Raw genomic sequence first — 20,005 nt, forward strand, 5'->3', positions numbered from 1 at the left:
TATCTTTCTTTGACCCTTTATGTATTTTCTGTTGCCACATATGCCACGTGAGGGCAGAAGCTGCCTTGGGAACATTACAAAGCCCTCTTCAGGGCTGAATCACCCCCGCTTCTATCTTGTTCCTTTAGCAGGGCAAGGAGTTCATTTGTGATATGCTCAGGAAGATGCGAAATGGGCCCCACTCGTTAACCTCGCTTTTATGGAGAGAAATGTTTGGAATGCATTGGGTTAGTAATAACACTTCAGGGATGACTCCTGACAGCTATGGTGGTGCTGCTGTCCCGCCAAAATCTCTCTTCACAAAAGCTTTTCAGTCAAGATCCTGTTCCTGTTCCGGTTCTGAAGTTACTGTCATCAGTGTACTAGCCAAAGTGCAGGATTGACTGCAAAATGCTTTGTTGAGCAAACCATGGCCAACCTAGAAAGAGGGAAGAGCAAAGGCAAGGACTCGAAGAGGAAAGACTGGAGCTGGCAGGGGGTCGAGCCCTCCCGTGGGACAAGGAGATGAGGCTCGAACCTCCCATATATGAGAATGATGTTAGCAAAAGAGAAGGAGGGAGGGATCTGTTAGGTGACGGTGACATGATAGCCGAGGCACTTGTGGTTTCACAGATTCTCGCCCAGACTTCAAGGCCAATACAGGTGGAGTGTGGATTAAATAATGGCAAAGGAAAACAGAGGAACATTGACAGTTAGCTGGGGCGTAGACTCTGGAGTCTCACACACAGAACTTTGATAAACGTGGCTGGAGCCCTTTTTTTCTTTTCCTTTTAAACACAGCTAGCCAGCGTAAGCCATGAGTCTTGAGATGAATCATCCCCACCATCCTCTGTCGCCCAAACCCAAGTCTCAGATCTCAACGTTAAGTTTAGAGAAAGCGCCAGCCTGATGTGTACTCACTCACCCAGGAGAGTCAGAACCAGAGCATGCCTGTTAACCCTGAACAGGCTTAGCACAGGGCTGGCCCACCTGCCCACCCAGTCTGTCTCTGAAAAGGTAGTAGCCATGCCTGGGCCTGGCTGTCCCTTGGGAAGGAGAGGGGCCAGAGAGGTGACTGGATCTTCTTTTTGGGGAAAAGGCCAGAAATAAACAGGGAAGAACAGCAGCACCCAGACACCAATTTTTTTTTTTTTTTTTTTTTTTTTGCGTTACGCGGGCCTTTCACTGTCATGGCCCCTCCCATCGCGGAGCACAGGCTCCGGACGCACAGGCTCAGCGGCCATGGCTCACGGGCCCAGCCGCTCCGCGGCATGTGGGATCCTCCCGGACCGGGGCACGAACCCACGTACCCTGCATCGGCAAGCGGACTCTCAACCACTGCGCCACCAGGGAAGCCCACCAAACTTTTAATATATGATGACCCTATCAAAACAGACAACTGTCAACCAGCTTCGCTGCCCTGGAGCACAAGGGGTAGAAAAAGGGGAACAAATGGATGCTAGACTCTTCCTCCCAGAGTCAGAATATGAATAGCCCTAAAATTGAAAGAACGATTTCCTAGCTTTTCAATTTAAGAAAGTCAGACATTAACTTCCACAGGAAATGGCTAAAGGAAAAATTTATTAAGGTAACGTCTTTGAATGATGTGGGTACTCATGGGGTGATTTTTAAAGTCTTTTGCAGATCTCCAGCACAAGCCACTGCTTGTTGATCTCACAGTAGAAGAAGGTCAAAGATTAAAGGTTATTTTTGGTTCACACACTGGTTTCCATGTAATTGATGTTGATTCAGGAAACTCTTATGATATCTACATACCATCTCATGTAAGTTCCTGGAAGCAGACTGTCAAGACTCTCTGTTCCACAACCTGTGTGTATAGATTTGTTTTTGTACATTTTTAGTGGAGGTCATGCTAACTTTTACTAATCAATAAAGCAGATGGACTTATGGTCTTCACTAAATAGATGAGGCTTTTAAGTCATAAAACCTGTAACTTTAACTGATTTTTATGGCTGCTTAAAATTGAGTAACACGTAATAGCAATTATTTGCCATTTACTGGACATGTTGTCTCATTGGATTTTACATTAAAATACATACAGTGGTTTTTGTTCAAGGGCATAGATTCTGTTTTTTAAGCAAGACTATAGTAGATGAGCTTCTATTTTTAGTTTTTGAAGGAGATTGGTTCATTTTATGCGGGAGAAGTCCAGTGATCCTTTTTCTGCTATCGTTCCTCTCTTCAAGTGGAGGGCAGTGTCACGTGGCGGAATCAGACACCCTGGAGCACATGCTCTGGCTCTTGCATGTATTCGCTTTGCAATAGTGGACACATTAAGCAGCCTGTCCAACCCTCAGCTTTCACATCTATAAAATGGGGCTAAGAGGACCTATCACATAGGGTTATCGTCAGCATTAAGTGAGGTCATACATCTAAAGTAGTTGGCACAGGGCCCTGCAAATTGTACTATTAATATTACTATACTGACACATTGCCTAAAACATGACTTTTAAGGGACGTGCTGCCCATGGTTTCATGTAGTAGGATGAGTGCAGTGTAAATTTTGTTTCCTCTAACGTATGTAGTCCCAAGGCTAACATACAGTAGAAATTATTCGTCAACAAAGTCTGAGACCTAATCTGTTACTGTTTGGTATTTTGAGATTTTAAAGACTTTACTCCAAAGGAGCACAACAATTGAAAAAAGTTGTTTTGGGGCACGGCACACATACGTCATTGGTTGTTACATTACAGCTTTCCTCGTGTGTATATGTGCACACAGGACTCACAGCCCGTGCTCTTGGTGAGGGGACTGGGCTGTCCCCATCATCATCCTCCATCCCCTCTTTCCTGTCCACCATGTACCCACTGGACGGCCATGACATTCTCAACCAGGGGATCGCAGCAACACCACGTCTCTTTTCCCAGAACAAGTCAATCTACACTTACCTGAATAGTATGATTTTTTTTTAGTGAACGGTAATTTTTAATTTTTTTCTCAACAAGCCATTAATTTGGATTACAGTAAGTCCCCTACATAAGAACGAGTTCCGTTCCGAGAGCAAGTGCGTAAGTTTAGTTTGTTCATAAGTCCAACGAAGTTAGCCTAGGTACCCAACTAACGCAATCGGCTATGTAGTACTGTACTGTAATAAGTTTATGATACTTTTCACACAAATAATACATAAAAAACAAACACAAAAAATAAAGAAAACATTTTTAATCTTACAGTACAGTACCTTGAGAAGTACAGTAGTACAGTACAGCAGCTGGCACTCCTTAGCAGTTCCAGCTACATCACTGCTGCTTTTACTCTTGCTTCCGGACATCCTGGGCTTGAAATAATGATACTGTACTAGTGTACTCTATACAGTACTGTAAAAGTAAAGTACACAAAAGCACAACCGCTTGTAGAGGATGCACGCACGTCACAATGTACACCAGGCACGTGAATATTGGACATGCGAACACACGTTCGCACCTTGGAAAGTTCACACCTTGAAGGTTCATATGTAGGGGACTTATTTAGGCACCCAGATAAACTATCTGTATTGACTGTTCATAGCCTGTTTTGGTCCCACCTTTTGGCCCCACTTGGACTGTTTCCATCAGATCCAACTGGATTGCATTCTCCTCCTCTTTTTTGGAAGTAGATAGAAAACACGAGATTTTCAATGTCCACGGGAATGTGCTCAAATCCCAATTCTACCACCATATCCTAGTGCAGCTTTGGTCAAATTACATAACCCCTCTGAGATGCAGTTGCTTCATCTGTAGACAGGAATATCTAGCATGGGGAGCTGTTTTAAAGGCCAGAAGTTACACATGGAAAGGGCCCACACTTGGCCCAGGGCAGGTGCTCCATAGCTGTAGTTGTTGCTTTTAGAACAGGTAAATTGCATTCTCAACCTAGTGCCTAAGTTTGTATTTACCAGGGTAGTTGACAGGTCGGTGGTTAAATTAAGCAAAACAAAACGTCAGTCTCTAGAATGTAAATGGAAAAGGGAAAAGAAAAAACTCTTTTTTTTTTCTTTGCAATTCTTAGAGATTAATAGCTAAGATACTGTCTTATTTTTTAAAAGAATAATGCCTGGCCTTTCTTTGTCTTCTAGATTCAGGGCAATATTACTCCTCATGCCATTGTCATCTTGCCTAAAACAGATGGAATGGAAATGCTTGTTTGCTATGAGGATGAGGGGGTGTATGTAAACACCTACGGCCGGATAACTAAGGATGTGGTGCTCCAATGGGGAGAAATGCCCACGTCTGTGGGTAGGTTAACCATTCCTTATCTCCTTCAGCAGTTACACCCCCCAAATGAAACGAAAGTCAAGAAATGTGAAACAACCATTTGATTCCACAAAAAAAAAAGTCTGTGAATAACACTTGTAAGACTTGCTTTGTCTGTTTATCTCAAGTCGTTTGTCATTTTTGTGGTTAAGATGTGAACAGATGCTGTGAGTTATTGCCCATCTAATGTTTTTAATGCAGTTTTGGAAATTCCTTTTGACAGCCTACATTCATTCCAATCAGATAATGGGCTGGGGCGAGAAAGCTATTGAGATCCGGTCAGTGGAAACAGGACATTTGGATGGAGTATTTATGCATAAGCGAGCTCAAAGGTTAAAGTTTCTATGTGAAAGAAATGATAAGGTAAATCCGTTTCAACATTTGCATTAGTGTTTGCATTTTAAGAGACCACCAGGTACCTGTGAAACCTTCATTTTCCTTTATACTGATTTGAATCACATCTGTGTTAAACAATCAATATTATCTTGAAATGGCATTATTTGGTTTGATTCATGTGAACCCTCAAAATATATTATTCACACATCAAAAAAGACATAAGGGCTTCCCTGGTGGCGCAGTGGTTGAGAGTCCACCTGCCGATGCAGGGGACATGGGTTCGTGCCCCGGTCCGGGAAGATCCCACATGCCGCGGAGCGGCTGGGCCCGTGAGCCATGGCCGCTGAGCCTGCGTGTCCGGAGCCTGTGCTCCGCAACGGGAGAGGCCACAACAGTGAGAGGCCCGCGTACTGCAAAAAAAAAAAAAAAGACATAAAAACATCTAAAAAATTTCTTGTAAACTCTTTGTAACTTGTGTGGCTTGCAGGCCTTAAGATGACTCAGCAAATAACCCAAATTCTCCTAAGCACTTAGAAGAGCCGGCCTCTCATTAGTCATCTCACAGTGGGTCAACTTTATACCCCACTTTTAGACGTTTCACAAAATCACTCTTGGGACGTAACCCATCACATTATATTCGATTTTAAATGTAAAACATTTGACGTGTAGAAATATAAACTTTTTAAAAGTGTCACCCATACCTTAAGGAATGCACAATCGCAAACTCAACTAGTGCCATGTCTTGTGTCATTCCAGCCATGTTTCTTCTGAAGTGTCATAGGGGGACTGTTTTCCAGTGAAATCGGCGGTGTTCGTCTGGCATGATCAGTCGCCCAGAAGGCGTGTTCTGCAGCAGTGCTGCTTCTGCCTTGCCCTCCCCGTAGACTAACCCAGAGTTTTTAGTAGCTAAGCTCTACTGTATTTGTGAATTCATCCTTTGGGACTATGGCCAACTTAGAAATGCTGTCTCCAAAACAGCAGACATAAACATCTATAGAAAAGAACGTGACAGGTTGAACAGACCTGCATCTCTTGGTTCACTCCCGTTCCCCAGAAGCCAGGCTGGTCTTAGTCTGGCCCTGGAGTAGCCAACTACTCTGACCTGGTATGGTCTGGTGTGGTCTGGGTGGACAACAGCTGGGGATGGCAAGGATGGTCCCAGGCCCTTATCAGAATACACCAGAAAACAGACCTGACCCCTAGTAAAATTCCAGCCCCCGCCTAGTCTCTGGGAATCATAAGACTAGGAGTGATCTGGGCACGGACACCCACACTCCAGTTCATTGAAGTCCCACCCCAGAAAGCCAACGTCAAGTCACGACCACACCCTCAGCAGCAGGCTGGGACCACACCAGCATCTGGGGCCTGAGGTTTAGAGCCAGGGCTCACAGAACCTGGAGAGAACAGCAGCCCTTTCTTTTCCTCATTGTGTTCCCGTGGGTCCTCTGTGCTTCCCCGTTTTGATTCACTGACCCTAACAGTAGCTTTACTTACATATGTAGCATTAGCTGAAAGATGAGCATTTCCACAGAACTTCCGAAGAAGTTGTTGGGAGAGACAGCAGTCTTCTGAAGAAACTGTGGGAGTGAAGTAGCAGAGACTTTATACTAATGACAAAAGTAAATGCCTTGGACCAAAGTTTGGTGTTGGCTGACTGAAGGACTGGGCCACAGCCCAGAATATTATTTTGCTGGGCAGTGGTTCACTGATGTTCAGCTCAAGCAAGCAGTACCCCAAATTTTGCTCGCTTCTCTCAGTCGTTTGATAAGATGATTTAGCAGACCCAGACCGAAGGGACTGTGGTTCTCCTTACTAATGCCATGATCTCCTTTGGCCTAGGATATGCATTCATCAGCAGAGAAACCAAGCATTAACTCTTGGAATGCCAAAGTGAATAGGCATTAAACACCTTACCCTCTCTGACCAGAACCACTTTTTTTTTTCTTAATTGAGAAATGAAGTTGTATAGTAGTCAGTAGGCCCCAAATTCCCCCTTGACTTTGGAAATGTGAGAGGATTCTCTTCATTCCCAAAGTCTGCCCTCTTGTTATCAGGGGAGAGAAAAGGGGAGCCCCTGTGGCTTTCCAGAAATTAACAAAGGACGTGTTGTGTCCTAGACCAGAAATCCAGCATATTATCCTAGCACGAAACTCCCTTGTAAAAAGTGAGTGCCCAAAGGGTTGTTACAAGTCAAGATATAGCCCCTTCTGGGTCCCTGAAGGCCAATGCCACAGTCCGTCATAGTAACCTTCATAGGAATAAAGGCAGGGATGTTTACAGAGGATGCACTGTATTAAAAGGCACTTTATAAACACCAGCCATTAAGTCTTAAGAGCTGACACATGGCAAGGATAGGACATGTGAGAGAAAATGGATGGACGGTTGAAGAAAAGAGGGAAAGAAACCATGCAGTTGAACTAACTTCTTTTTAATTTCAAACAGGTATTTTTTGCATCCGTGCGATCTGGAGGAAGTAGCCAAGTGTTTTTCATGACCCTCAACAGAAATTCCATGATGAACTGGTAACAGAAGAGCACTTGGCACTTATCTTCATGGCGTTATTTCTAATTTAAAAGAACATAACTCATGTGGACTTATGCCAGTCTAGAGGCAGAATCAGAAGGCTTGGTTGACCATACCACTTTACCCTTTTCCTCTCCCTCCACCGGTCCCAGTACAGTCCATCTTTCAATGTTGCAGCCTGGTTGAGAAGGAGAGAAAAAGGTGGCAGGAATTTCCAGGAGATCCCCAAGAATGCTGCGTTGTCTGTGGACAAAGGTGGACCATGTGCTCTTCGGAGTTAGGGATAGAAACAAATATTGTGTGCTCTTATGATTAAGCTGTGTTCTGGTGGGTTTTTGAGTTTTATTTTGTTTTGTTTTTTTACCTTTTTTCTTTACCCCTTTACTTTGTAAGAATGGGGAAAGAATGCATACTGAGAAAATGTCTGTTTTTAATTCTGTCTGCCTGCTAGCTTTAAGTATACAATGTGTTGTAAAATTTCCAATTTCGAATGGTGAGAGACAGCACAATAAATGTACCTTATCTCTTTACACTGAAGGCCATAACTACATAGTGGGGTAATTGTAGAACTCTCTTGCCTTCACGAACCCAAAAGGTTGCTTTTTGATAGCAACTGCTAATGGATTTTTAAAAGAGAAGAAAAATACTAGTTTTCCCCACTTTCGGGAAATAGATTTTAAATGGCTAAACTACTAGCCTTAGACTAATAAAATCAACTACCATTTTTGTGAGTCTGGCAGGCCCTATTTTATATGGCCCTGTACAGAACAGAGTGTGTTGAATGGGATAGTAGTGCCATTGAGTTGAGTTGGCTCTAGTGAATGAGGGACTCTATAATACAACATTGCCTCAGCGATTATGCAACAGATCAGGGCAAAAGACGGGATGACAGAGGGGGTCAGACAGAAAGAGCTTCTGGAAACAAGCTAAAAATGTATATACACACACACACACACACACACACACACACTTTTTTTTTTTCCAAATGCACAAAACTTCCCAGCTAAGAGGTCACTCTGTTCGGGCTTCGTTAGGAGTTAAGACTTTGTTCTTTCTGGGAATTGGAGAATAAATAAGATCCAGGCTCTGGTCGTTCCCAGCTTTCTCCTGAGGGTGCCACTTTCCCAAGATGAAAACTGTGACTGAAAAAATAATAATAATAAATGTTTCTGAGCTGCCTGTGTTCTCTCTGGGTTGGTGAGAGAAGGGACTAGACTACTAAGCCTGCCTGAGACCCAGCGGGCATCATTGGTTCAGATGTTATAGAACTAGAAAGCAAGGCTTTGGCCAAAATTCTGAGACCCTAATCATTTTACCTTCCTCCAAATTACCCAACATATGGTAAACAACATTTGTGCAGAATTTGTATGTATTTCGTTCAGGTTGACTTGTGTCCTTATAGACTCTTACGCGGATGATTCGAACTTTTACGTGACTGTCTGGGATTTTTTTTTCCAAAGCTACCAGCATGGCCGCCTGTGGTATCAAGGTGTTGCAAAACGATATCTGTGTTGCGCTTCCTGTTTTAACCTACCTCGTTTCGTTTGTTTTGTTTCACTGTTCATCACAGCAGTGTTATCTCCAGGAGACATATAGAGAGCTCAACTGGCAATCTCAGGTGCACTTGATATTTTAAAATAAAACAGTAGTTGACCAAATTGTTCTTCTTGAAAATTTGAAAAAAAAAAATCCAACAACAACAAAACTAATGTGGCTTGTTTCTGGAGAAAACAATGACTCTAAACAGATCAAAAAAAAAAAATCTATGATCCTACTGATTTTGCCTAAATACATGAGCAGCTGATGTGCTATTAATGAGAACGAAATACACGTTAGGAAAATGGCGCCATTTCAATCTGGTGGCTTGGGCAAGGGGGGAACAGGGAAGGGGAAATATTCTAGTTCTGTTATAGATGATTCTGCCCCTCCTGTAAAGGTGGTTGTCATTTGCATTTATTTTAAGCAGGTAACACAGGAATGGAATTGAGGATTATCTTCAGGCAATCACCAAGATGTCCTCATCGTGGTCCCTTTAGTGCTCAAAAGCAATGATATCCTCCCGTTCTCATTTTTACTGCTAAGGTTCTGCTGCTGAACAATATTATCTTCACAAATTCCGTGCAACAAATTCAGCAATAACGTTGTGGATTGAATTTAGCAACTACTGTAATTGGATGCTGACGTGGACAAGATATATTGATTTGGGTCTCATCCCCGCATGTGATTGCCACCAGCTCTTTATATTGCTGCTGTGGTATTTTAAACCAGAAGCTTCTTTAAATTACGTTGCAAACTGATCTTTGTTTTTATGTTTTGTTTTGTTTTGATTTCTAAGTGGTAAGTTCGAAACACACAGCTTTAAATGATTTTTTTATTGTGGGATTTGGGTACAGTTAAGAAATAAAAGGGAATCATTGTGTTTAAACATAAGGTAGTTTGTGAATGTATTTTTTAAAGCCTAGATTCATTGAAACAAAAAATCATAAGAGAACAATATTAATGCAGTCTTGTTTACAGTATGTACAGTGACATAACATAGAACATGAGCTTTTCTGGTGCCAACAACAATAAAACACAGACGTTAAACATCAAGCCATGCCTTTTATATTTTTGTACAAATATCTTACACAGAGTACAAGGCAAAACCAAATTTAAAAAGGGCCCCCCACAAAGCTGTGCTCCTTAAAAGATTTCTAAAGAATTCTTTGAAGCTTTTATCTCCAAAAATACATTTTCCTCCATCAGGACTGGCCCTAGCCCTGAAATACTGAGGCCTAGGTCATGCAGAATATTTCAGAATAACTATTCTTGGGCCTGTAACAATTCCCAACTTTTTGGTTTGCTTTAATTCTTTATTCTTTTTTTTGGGGGGGGGGGGGCAGGGGTGAGGGGGTGGTTGTGCTTTTCATCCCCCTTAATATCATCTTAAAAATAAAATGAGCCAGTTCTAGAGATAAAATCCCCAGCAGGAAAAAATAAAACTAAAAACTGAAACTAGTTTCAAGACCAAAGAAATTTTTATTAAGATTTCTATACAAAGAGAAACTGAGCCCTCTCTCCCTCAAAGTTAAGTTTCTCTAGATCTCTTCCGTCCTTGCTACTCTCAATTGATAATCATGCAGTAAAATCCACTGCAGCTGCTCACACCATCGTCGTGGGCCGGGGTCTGTCAGGTGACTATCATTGCTGAGTGCTAGTCGGTGACGCTAGAGAAGATTCCTCCATGCAGTGGGTAATGGGAACAGCGGACCTGTAAGATCCCTTCAGATGGGGAGAGTACTCTCTCTCCATGCCAATTACATTCAGACCATTGTCCTTGCACACAATATAAGTGAAGACAGCTTGCACCAAGTGCCACATAAAATCTAATGACTCTATTTAGATATTTTTCTTGAAGACTTTCAAACAGTGCTTCAAGAAGGCTTAGAGCTACTGCAACGGTATAGGTTAAGGCACAGATGACATCCCACAAGGCCACTCAAACAGGGACTCCATTTTTCTAACACTTTGACACAGCTTTCCAAGACACGCTTCTTACATATGTTGCATCAAGTACACATTTTTTAAAAGCATCTTAATTCCTGGTTGTCAAGACCTACTAACAGTTTTCTGTCTGCTCTTGTGACTTATTGGTAATTGGTGTCTCTGGTCCCTCCTGTGCAGTAGATTAGAAAGAGATGTGAAATTCAGGCCGGAGCCATTTTGGTTTTGTCCATTGCCAGACAAGAAGCGGCTGAAGTCTGACCTCACATTCCATGAAGTTTAAAAAAAAAAAAAAAAAATGTTTTCCCTACTAGTATGTGTCCCACTTCCTGTCACTGTATTCTTGAAATGTTGAAGAGCTATTTGTGTTAATAGTGTGTGCTGTCTTTGAAAGTCTGCTTGAACAGGCATCACTTGCATTTGTGCTGACTGCTTTCAGGTATAAGATGTGCTACATTATTTTTAAGAAAGAAGATGAAGTTACTGGTCAAACTTTTTTTAACCTTCTGGAGGAAAATAGGAGAATACCCATAACATGCTGATGGCAATTCTGAATGACGCTGCCATTCTCCCGATGTTCCCAAGTCTCCTGATTCTATGTTCTGACCATCTCAACAGTTTCTGTGAATTATGAGTTACCTTTTAGTTCATCCCGCAAAATTTTAAATCTAACTATATCAAAGAGTAACAAACACATCCAAAGCTGGCTTCCCTGAGACTATACAGTTACAAAATAAAATCCAAAAAGTCTGAATTTGATTTCATTTACCTGCCAGCATTTCTCATAAATACCATTACATTTTGGCCTTGATCAGGATTGCAAGAGAACCATAAAATGTGCTGCTCTCCTTTTATGGGTCCCAAAATGGGTATAAACTGATCTTCTTTCAGAAGCTCCAGCAAAAAAGAAAACCTCCTGAGAATTTGCAAGTTCATAACTGACCATTTGTACATGTCTACCAAATATTTTCTAGTGTTGTTTGATTTGCATACTGTATCACTGTTCTGGGACTTTTTCCGTAGACAATTAGAATATTCAAAAATTTGCATAGCATCAAACAGTATGAGACCATAACTCTCTGCTTTGAACTTCATTCTTCTAGGGCTGTCATTCCAGAAAATGCCAGAATGCACCAAAATAAAACTCATAAAAGCATTTTAAAAGCAAAAATCCCTGGATAAGTTTCGAGATATTCTAAATTCAGACCAAAATCTTTGACTCTGTCCATGATGCCAAACATTTGGATGAAGACTAGAAAATACAGTTTAAAATAGAAATGCTCCAAAGTTTCCAGATTTTTGCTTTGTGTAGATATCTTCAAACTAACTCAACTCTTTGCATGATAGGGTTTGGTTTTGATGGTTTGTTTTTATCACACTAAATTGCATTGCACAGTTGAGGCTGGGCAAATACTGGAGGAAAGGTGAGTTTTCATTTCCAGCAATGGATCATTGTTTGTCCATAGCAAATATCCATGCCCCAGCTGCCTCTTCCTCCTATCTCTTCCCCTGGGGTTAGTATTAAGGAATAGTAATTCTGTATTATGGTTTATTTAAAAACCTCAGACATCACCCTGAATCAGAATTTCAAGTGTTAGGTGACAGCAAGAAATAAATCTGCAGCAGGAAAAAACAAAAAAGGATGACAGCTTGGATGAAGTTTAAAATTGGATGTTGTGAAACTATTTTTGTGCGTTTTAGCTATCTTTTTTACAATGTTAACATAACTGTAGAAATGCCAAATTTATAATATTGGAAGGGAAAACTATCATTTCGCTATGCCTACAAGTGTTTACATTGTTTAAATCTCCAGTTTTCTAAAGTGTTTTAAATTGTCAAAAACGTGCTGAAACTGGCTAAGTCTCACCTGTGTCAGGGTATAAAAGAAGAAAATCTTCTTGGCATATTTTCTAGTCTGAACCTTTTGGTTACTTTCAAGTATTTTTTTTTCCCTGCATTCAAAAAGCCTTCAGTTACTGTTGTCTAAGTTTGTTCCAAGCTGTAGTTAGAAATGATCTGATAGGTTCTAAGCCGGGGTTTTCCCATACTGTGACTGCCACACCCTGGAATATACTATTTTATGTTATCTCTATCAAAATGTGAAAAATAAAATATTGATAGTAGTAGGACGCCTGCTTGTTCTTCATTGCCACTTCCAAACTGTTATCCCTTCTTCCTTCTCAACACTTCAATGCTTTGAAGCTCTTGCCATCAGCCTATAAGTTCTCCAGTTACCTTCGGTCACTCCCCCTCTTTGCTTCAGTATCTTGGTTCTTAGCTCACTGTCACCATCTCCAACACCACCCTTGATTAATTCTTGGTGATTTCAAGAACCACTTAGAGAATCTCTGGCTTCTCAGTTTCCTGATCTTGAACAGTGAAACTTACCAATTACCTCACCACCTCCTAAACTGGTAGCAGGCAATTCTTCCCCTTTGCTCTAGGTGGATCCCATCCACTGTCACCAAATAAAGGTCATCACCCCAAAAATCTTCTGTGTCACCAGCTTGACTCATTCTGTTGGAGGGCTGCACTGCATTCATGCAGCAATCTCTTGTGTTATAAACACCCTGGGCCCCACTACCATCCCTAACTGCCATCTTACTTATCTGTTCCCCTTCACACAAAAAGAACAAATCAGCTTTCCATCCCCACCACAAGCAGCTCTTGCTAAGGACACCAGTTATATCCACACTGTCAAGTGCAATGGCCAGGTCTCTGACTTCGTGCCGTTTAATTTACCTGCAGTCTTTAACACAGGGAATAACTCCTTCCTTCTTGAAGTATTGAATCGTTTCTCAGCTCTGGGACATCCCTCTCGTGTTCTCTCACCTCTCTGACCATTCCTTATTGGTCTCCTTTGCTGAATTCCTAGAGTGCCCAGCACTGGACATCCCCTTTCTAAGTGATCTCTTCTAGTCTTGGGGTTTGAAAAACCATCATATTTTTATCAATACTCATATTTTTATCTCCAGCCCTAATCTCTTTTCTGAGAGCCCGATTTATATGTCTAACTACTTACTTGGCATCTTCATTGGATGCATAATTGACATCTCAAACTCAACATATTTAAAACTACACTAATTTGCACCCCACCTACAGATCTACTCCCATTACAGTCTTCTCTATGTCAGTAAATGGCAACTTTGTTCCTCCAGACCAGAAGATCTTATCATTTCCCTTCATTTTTCTCCTTCACATACCGCATGCAATCCATTAAAAACAAAACACCTTATTCCCCCGCACCGGCCCACTTTAGAAAATACCCATAATCCAAGCTGAGACCATGCCACATTTTACCTGAGATGACACTTTTAAAACATCCACTAATATACCAGTTTAGGCCACTTTTCTGCTCAAGTGGTCAGTGTCTTTCCATCTCACTCAGAATGTCAACGTCCTACAGTGGCCCATAAGGCCCTAATAAATCTGACCTAGCCTTTGCTCCATTCCCAACCACCACTACCACTTCTCTGACCTCATCTACTGTTACCCTAGTTCACTTTGCTCCAGCCACACTGCCCTCCTTGCTTTACCCAGGAGACCCTCAAAGCATGCTCCTGTCTCAGGGTCTTTGCCCTGGCTGTTTCCTCTTTCTGGAAAGCTCTCCATTCATGTATCTGTATCATGTGCTCCCTGCTTCCTTTGGGTCTCTGCACAAATATCCCTAAACTATCAGAGACCTACATAAAATAATTTCCAATCCCCCACTTAGTCTCTGCCTTTCATAGCACTTATCAACATCTAGTCTGTTCACTGGCCTATCTCAAGTACAAATAATAATGCCTGGAAAGTAGTAATCACTCAGTAAGTATTTATCGGATGAACGAATGAATGAAAATAAATAACAGAGTTTGGGGATTTTTTATGAAGGTATAAAACTAAAAGTTCATTTTCATTTCAATATCAAAACAAAAAGCTGTGTCCAGAGTCTATATCATAAAAGCATAGGTCTGTTTTCATGTAGATAATGGAAAACCTAATGGATGTCCTTTCCTGGAAGGCTATTGTGGATGGAAAACACCTCGCTATAATCCTGGCTGTACTTTCTTGCTCCATGAATCATCTTAACAGGCCAAGCTGCAGGGTTGGAAGAGAGGCTGTCATATAGAACCTTGAGAAAAATGTATTTCAAAACCATTACATTTATACAGATAATGATCCATTTTAAGCTACTGGCAGTGCAATAAGTACAGAGTTACTAGAAGTGGGAAGAGGATACTGAATTTTGTTTTCTGGTCTAAATGTTTAAAAATGATAACAACAATTTTTTTTCTAAAACAAGAAATAAACAACATTAAAGGTATTCTGCCAAATGCAGCTTCAAGAAAGCCTAATGACATTCGGGTCTTATGATTCTTCCAAGTGACAATAGTTCTGAGGCTTCCCTGGGCAGCCTCTAACATCTGTATATATTTAGCTCCACTGAATGTTGTTGCATGAAGTTTTGTTGTAGGAAATTGACACATGCCTTCTGACGAATTTATTGTTTCACTCAGTCTTGTAAAGGTCACAGCTTGTAGTTTCAATTTGTTCAATCATGTATTTCCCTGCTCACTTAATAAAAGAAATATTTTAAAAAATAAAGGAAGAAGATAATGAAATGATGTAATATGAAGCAATATAACAGTGAAATAATTTTTTTTGTTCCTCTATTATTTTCCATGCCTTTTCACAAATCTGTTGAGATGAAAGATAATATATAATTCGTGCTAAATAGCATGGGTGATGGTCTTAATCAATCTTTTCCAGAACCAAAGCCATTTCTGGATTCCATGGTACTTAGCTGTAGATTCCTGGAGTCCTTTACAGAAGATACAAAGCATTGGTTCCAGGTACAGGTAGAGAATGTGGAACAGACGCTGAGAAATGCCCAAGGTGTCAGTCGTTGTGAACAATCTAAGCATCACAAATTCCAGTTGTATAGACACCATAAATGATTTTAAAATGAGTTCTCAATAATTTATGTGAAAATATTTGAGTGCTGGTTTTCTTTAAAATGGAATATCACCAGCTTGAAAACATGTTTTTATACATCCATAAGCAACTAAGTTCATGTCCCATGACAATAACAATTTGAAAGAAGATCACCTCCAGCCAAGAAAAATAGTCATCTTGGTTTCCAAAGTTCAAAGTTAATTTACCAGATGGTGTCGTGAGGACATGGACTAGCAGCATCATGGTCTGACCAAATGTTTTAGCCCTACACCCAGTGCTGCATGATCTCGGGTCATCTTGGATTACTAAACTCCTTTAGTAAAAGAGATGCCAGGGCTTCCCTGGTGGCTTAGTGGTTGAGAGTCCCCCTGCCGATGCAGGGGACGCGGGTTCGTGCCGCGGTCTGGGAAGATCCCACATGCCGCGGAGCGGCTGGGCCCGTGAGCCACAACTACTGAGCCTGCGCGTCTGGAGCCTGTGCTCCGCAACAAGAGAGGCCACGACAGTGAGAGGCCCGCGCACCGTGATGAAGAGTGGCCCCCGCTCACCGCAACTAGAGAAAGCCCTCGCACAGAAACGAAGACCCAACACAGCCAAAAATAAATAAATAAATAAATAAAATTAAAAAAAAAAAAAAGAGATGCCAGTTAAGATTGAGGAATTTAGGGCTAGAAGGCATCACTGGACCAGAAAGAAAGAGCATAGCCTTCAGGTCAATCTGACGTTTTCCCCTATCTCACCCTTCCTCCTCACTAGGACAGCCATTCATAATTGGAGGCCCATCAATCTGGGCAGGCCAAAGTTATCACCAGTCCAAGACAAAGGACAACACAGTGAGCTTTCCATAAAGCTCATTTAAAGACAGTCTTTAAGGAGGCAGCATGTTCTCACTGTATAGTGAAAAGATGTATTTGAGAGTCTGGTGATGATATATACACATTCATTTCATTAAATGTTCTAGTTTGGTAAAATTAAAAATTGGCAGTCTTTTTGTTGGTCCCCACAGGATTTGGGGTTGTATGGGGTTTTGTTTTTGAAATTTTCCTGCTTAGTAAAAAGTTTTTTTAATGTGGTAATAACTGCTCTAGAGTACTTATAGAAGTCCAGATCTTTGTTTAGTATAGAAATGTACTGCCCATCTCAAAAATTGAAGGGATAAATATAGAAAGGGGGGAAAGGGGGAAGAGCATGATCCAGCATCAGGAACAAAGCAGATGCCCGCCCTGGTGTCCATAGTTAGACTTCTGACGCTGGCTTTATCCAGGTAAGTGGTGGTTAATTTCAGGCAGAATTCAAACAGCTTCCACAGGCCTAAGTACCAGTGCAGAGTGAACATGCTGTGACAGAAGACATTGCACAACACAGAAGTCATCAACTAACTGCGTCCCAGCCACCTAATAAGCCTGAGTTTCCCAATCATTTTAAATATGATGACTTCCCATCGTAACCACCTACGAAACTAAAAAGCAGCAAAAAGTTCAGTAACACTTTTAAGTGAAACTGCAATTTATAAGCCACACTCATTTGAGAAAAAGTACTTATACATGTGAGTCATTTAGTCTACAAACAATGCTTGGTATATGCTTGGATACTGGACTCTTTGTTATAGATCCACAACCCCAAGCCCTGCTGAGGTCCCTGGCCCATAATTTGGAAAACGTAACTATAAGCATTTTCCCTAAGAATCTTCATTTGTATATTGGTTGTGTTTTATGGCAATGTTTAATGTGTATATATTAACAGTCATTGGTTCAGTTCATCGTAATAAAGCTGCCTTATCACCTTCAAGTATCAGAGAGCTCAAAAAAATTCATCATAGTATTTTTATTTTTTGCCTGTTTATATGCCATCTTATTTTTTAAAGTGTTTGAGACAGCCATGATCTGACTTTTGACAAGCCACCAACACAAACCCACCTGTGTAGAGAAAAGCAAAGCAACCATTTATTTACCAGCTGCTCTATACATAGCAAGCCTCACCACTGGACGCTAAGGCAGAAACAGCAGACGAAGAAATGATCCCTGCCCCTAAGGTGCTGCAGTCTCCTTTTGCTCCAGGGCAGCTGGGGAAGGCAGGGGAGGAATACAAACAGGCACAGAGGCAATAGCAAAAGAAGCAGAGCCCAGCGTTTGACAGAGGAATGCAGGGGCTACTATGGGACTGAAGAGAAGGGACCCTCTGCCTAGAATGGTTACAGAGGGCTTCCAGGAGCAGGTGGCCTTTACCAGGTTGTGGGACAGGAAAAAGGGAGAGAGGCATTCCAACAAGAGGGAGCGGCTTGAACAAAGGCACAGAGGAATGAAGAGCATGTGGGCCTGGAAATGGCAAGGAGTTCAGCATGACTAGAGACAGTGCTGGTGGAGCAGGAAAAACAATCACCTGAGTACATGAGTGTGGAGCACAGTCTTTACACCCCTATGCCAGTCCTCTAACATAGGCCCCAGGGCTTTCAAATTCCTGATTCAGCCAGCTGCCTGGCCAACGTGGGCAATGTTTGATGAATGAATCACGCCGTCAGTTAAGAACGCAGTGATTCCTGTGTGTTTGTGGTGAAACCCGTGAGAATGGATCATTTCGTGCATGTAATTCCCAGCATTCTTTTAGTTGCTGTCTGTAGGACTAAGTCCCCAGATTTCTTCACTGAAGCCCAGCTTTGAAGCATGAAGCTGGCCCGGGCCCTACTCGCCCAAACTCTCCTGGTCATAGGAATCACCCGCATGCTGGTTACTCAGGCAGACCTTCTGGAACACCCCAACCCTGCTCTGAGCAGTAGTCTGTAATTTGGGTGCCCGTGGTCTTGAACCACCCCCAATCCCACACTTTGAGAGACACTATACTTCTGGAGTTTTCCTTTCTTCCCCTTTGAACAATTCTGCATGTTTCCAGTACGTCTAAACACCAAAAGTGCGTGCAAACAACCACCCTGTTGCATGTTGTGCAAGCGTCTTGGTACCATCTTTCGTCCCAAGTAGGGATTGCAGAAGTCTTGCCCAGGTGCTGCTGTGACCAGCCGAATGGGACAAGCTATCTGGGCCACCGACCTCACTCCTCATCTACCATGCTACTTCCCTTCGTCACTGGTGCACACTCTTCCTCACAGCCGGGAGCTTTGCTACCCACGGGGGCCTAAGCCTCCTACTTGGAGACGCAACATTGCAGCCCATGGCCTCAGCTCAGAGGGCCTTGCCGAAGACACAGGACGCCTACCTGCTCTCCTACTCGGGTCATTTTCTTCTTGTTTTCTTGAAGTTAATAACACCTTTTACTTTAAGATATACCCTTTTAAAAGTACATTCTATTGCTATTATTTTTGCCTATTTGCATACACTTTGCTGTTCTTATATGGCTTTGAACTGCTTTTCTTTTTTCATGCTGACCCTCTTTCTATCTCAAAATTTCAAACCTCCATTGACTTTTACCATCTTTTTTATTGTCTCTTAGATTTAGGTTGAGATAAAAAATTTCTATTGCTACTTTAATACTTGTCTTTTTTTTGTTTTGTTTTGTTTTTGTTTTTGGCGGTACGCGGGCCTCTCACCGTTGTGGCCTCTCCCATTGCAGAACACAAGCTCCGGATGTGCAGGCTCAGCGGCCATGGCTCACGGGCCTAACACTTGTCTTTTTATACTCAACTTCTAATTTCTTTTACTTAGCTATTTACTTTTTTAAAACTTTTTATTGGAGTATAGCTGATTTACAGTGTTGTATTAGTTTCAGGTGTACTGCAAAGCTATTTATGTTCTATTTAACCTCTCCCTGTTATTTTTATTTTATTTTATTTTATTTGGCTGCGTTGGGTCTTTGTCGCTGCGCACGGGCTTTCTCTAGTTGCAGCGAGCGGGGGGCTACTCTTCGTTCCGGTGCGCGGGCTTCTCATTGCGGTGGCTTCTCTTGTTGAGGAACATGGGATCTAGGTGCGCGGGCTTCAGTAGTTGCAGTGCGTGGGCTCAGTAGTTGTGGCTCGCAGGCTCTAGAGCGCAGGCTCAGTAGTTGTGGCGCATGGGCTTGGCTGCTCCGCGGTATGTGGGATCTTCCCAGGCCAGGGATCGAACCCATGTCTCCTGCATTGGCAGGCAGATTCTTAACCACTGAGCCACCAGGGAAGTCCAACCTCTCCCTTTTATTCGGCAGTTGTATTGATTTCTGCTTCTTTGTGACTTTAAATCCTTCTTACTTTGCTTTTCTCCTTTGAATATTCTTATGCTTAAATATCTCCATTTACCTTTGTATGTTATTTGCTTTTACGCTTTTTCCTCTTTTTATTTACATTTTGTGCTTTAATCTACATTTATATTCTCTCATTACTCTTAATTTCTTGGTCTCTTGGTTTGTTTCATTGGTCTTGCCTACTTTTTATATGTTCTAATTATTTGTTTCATTATGCATTTTAATTTTTTCCAACATATTTAAAAATTTTCCCTAATTTTAATTTAGAGCTCATTCTGTTTAACCCCCTCATTTTGTGAATGCAGACACTGAGCTGCAAAGAGAAGAAA

General features: G+C 41.8%; 1 protein-coding gene across 4 annotated transcripts in view; it reads left to right on the top strand.

The window, feature by feature from the left end:
• Positions 1 to 9,838, top strand: part of TNIK (TRAF2 and NCK interacting kinase) — a 414,490-nt gene extending 404,652 nt beyond the window's left edge. For all 4 annotated transcript variants that reach the window (XM_082840052.1, XM_082840053.1, XM_082840055.1 and 1 more), the window contains 4 exons: positions 1,614 to 1,763; positions 4,052 to 4,211; positions 4,453 to 4,592; positions 7,008 to 9,838. In XM_082840052.1, coding sequence (XP_082696178.1) covers positions 1,614 to 1,763; positions 4,052 to 4,211; positions 4,453 to 4,592; positions 7,008 to 7,091 — 534 coding nt within the window. In that variant the 3' untranslated portion in view covers positions 7,092 to 9,838. The remainder of the gene's footprint in view (positions 1 to 1,613; positions 1,764 to 4,051; positions 4,212 to 4,452; positions 4,593 to 7,007) is intronic.
• The last annotated feature ends 10,167 nt before the right edge of the window (positions 9,839 to 20,005 follow it).

Source organism: Leucopleurus acutus (genome assembly GCF_964270905.1).
Source record: "Leucopleurus acutus genome assembly, chromosome: 5".
Classification (NCBI taxonomy): domain Eukaryota; kingdom Metazoa; phylum Chordata; class Mammalia; order Artiodactyla; family Delphinidae; genus Leucopleurus; species Leucopleurus acutus.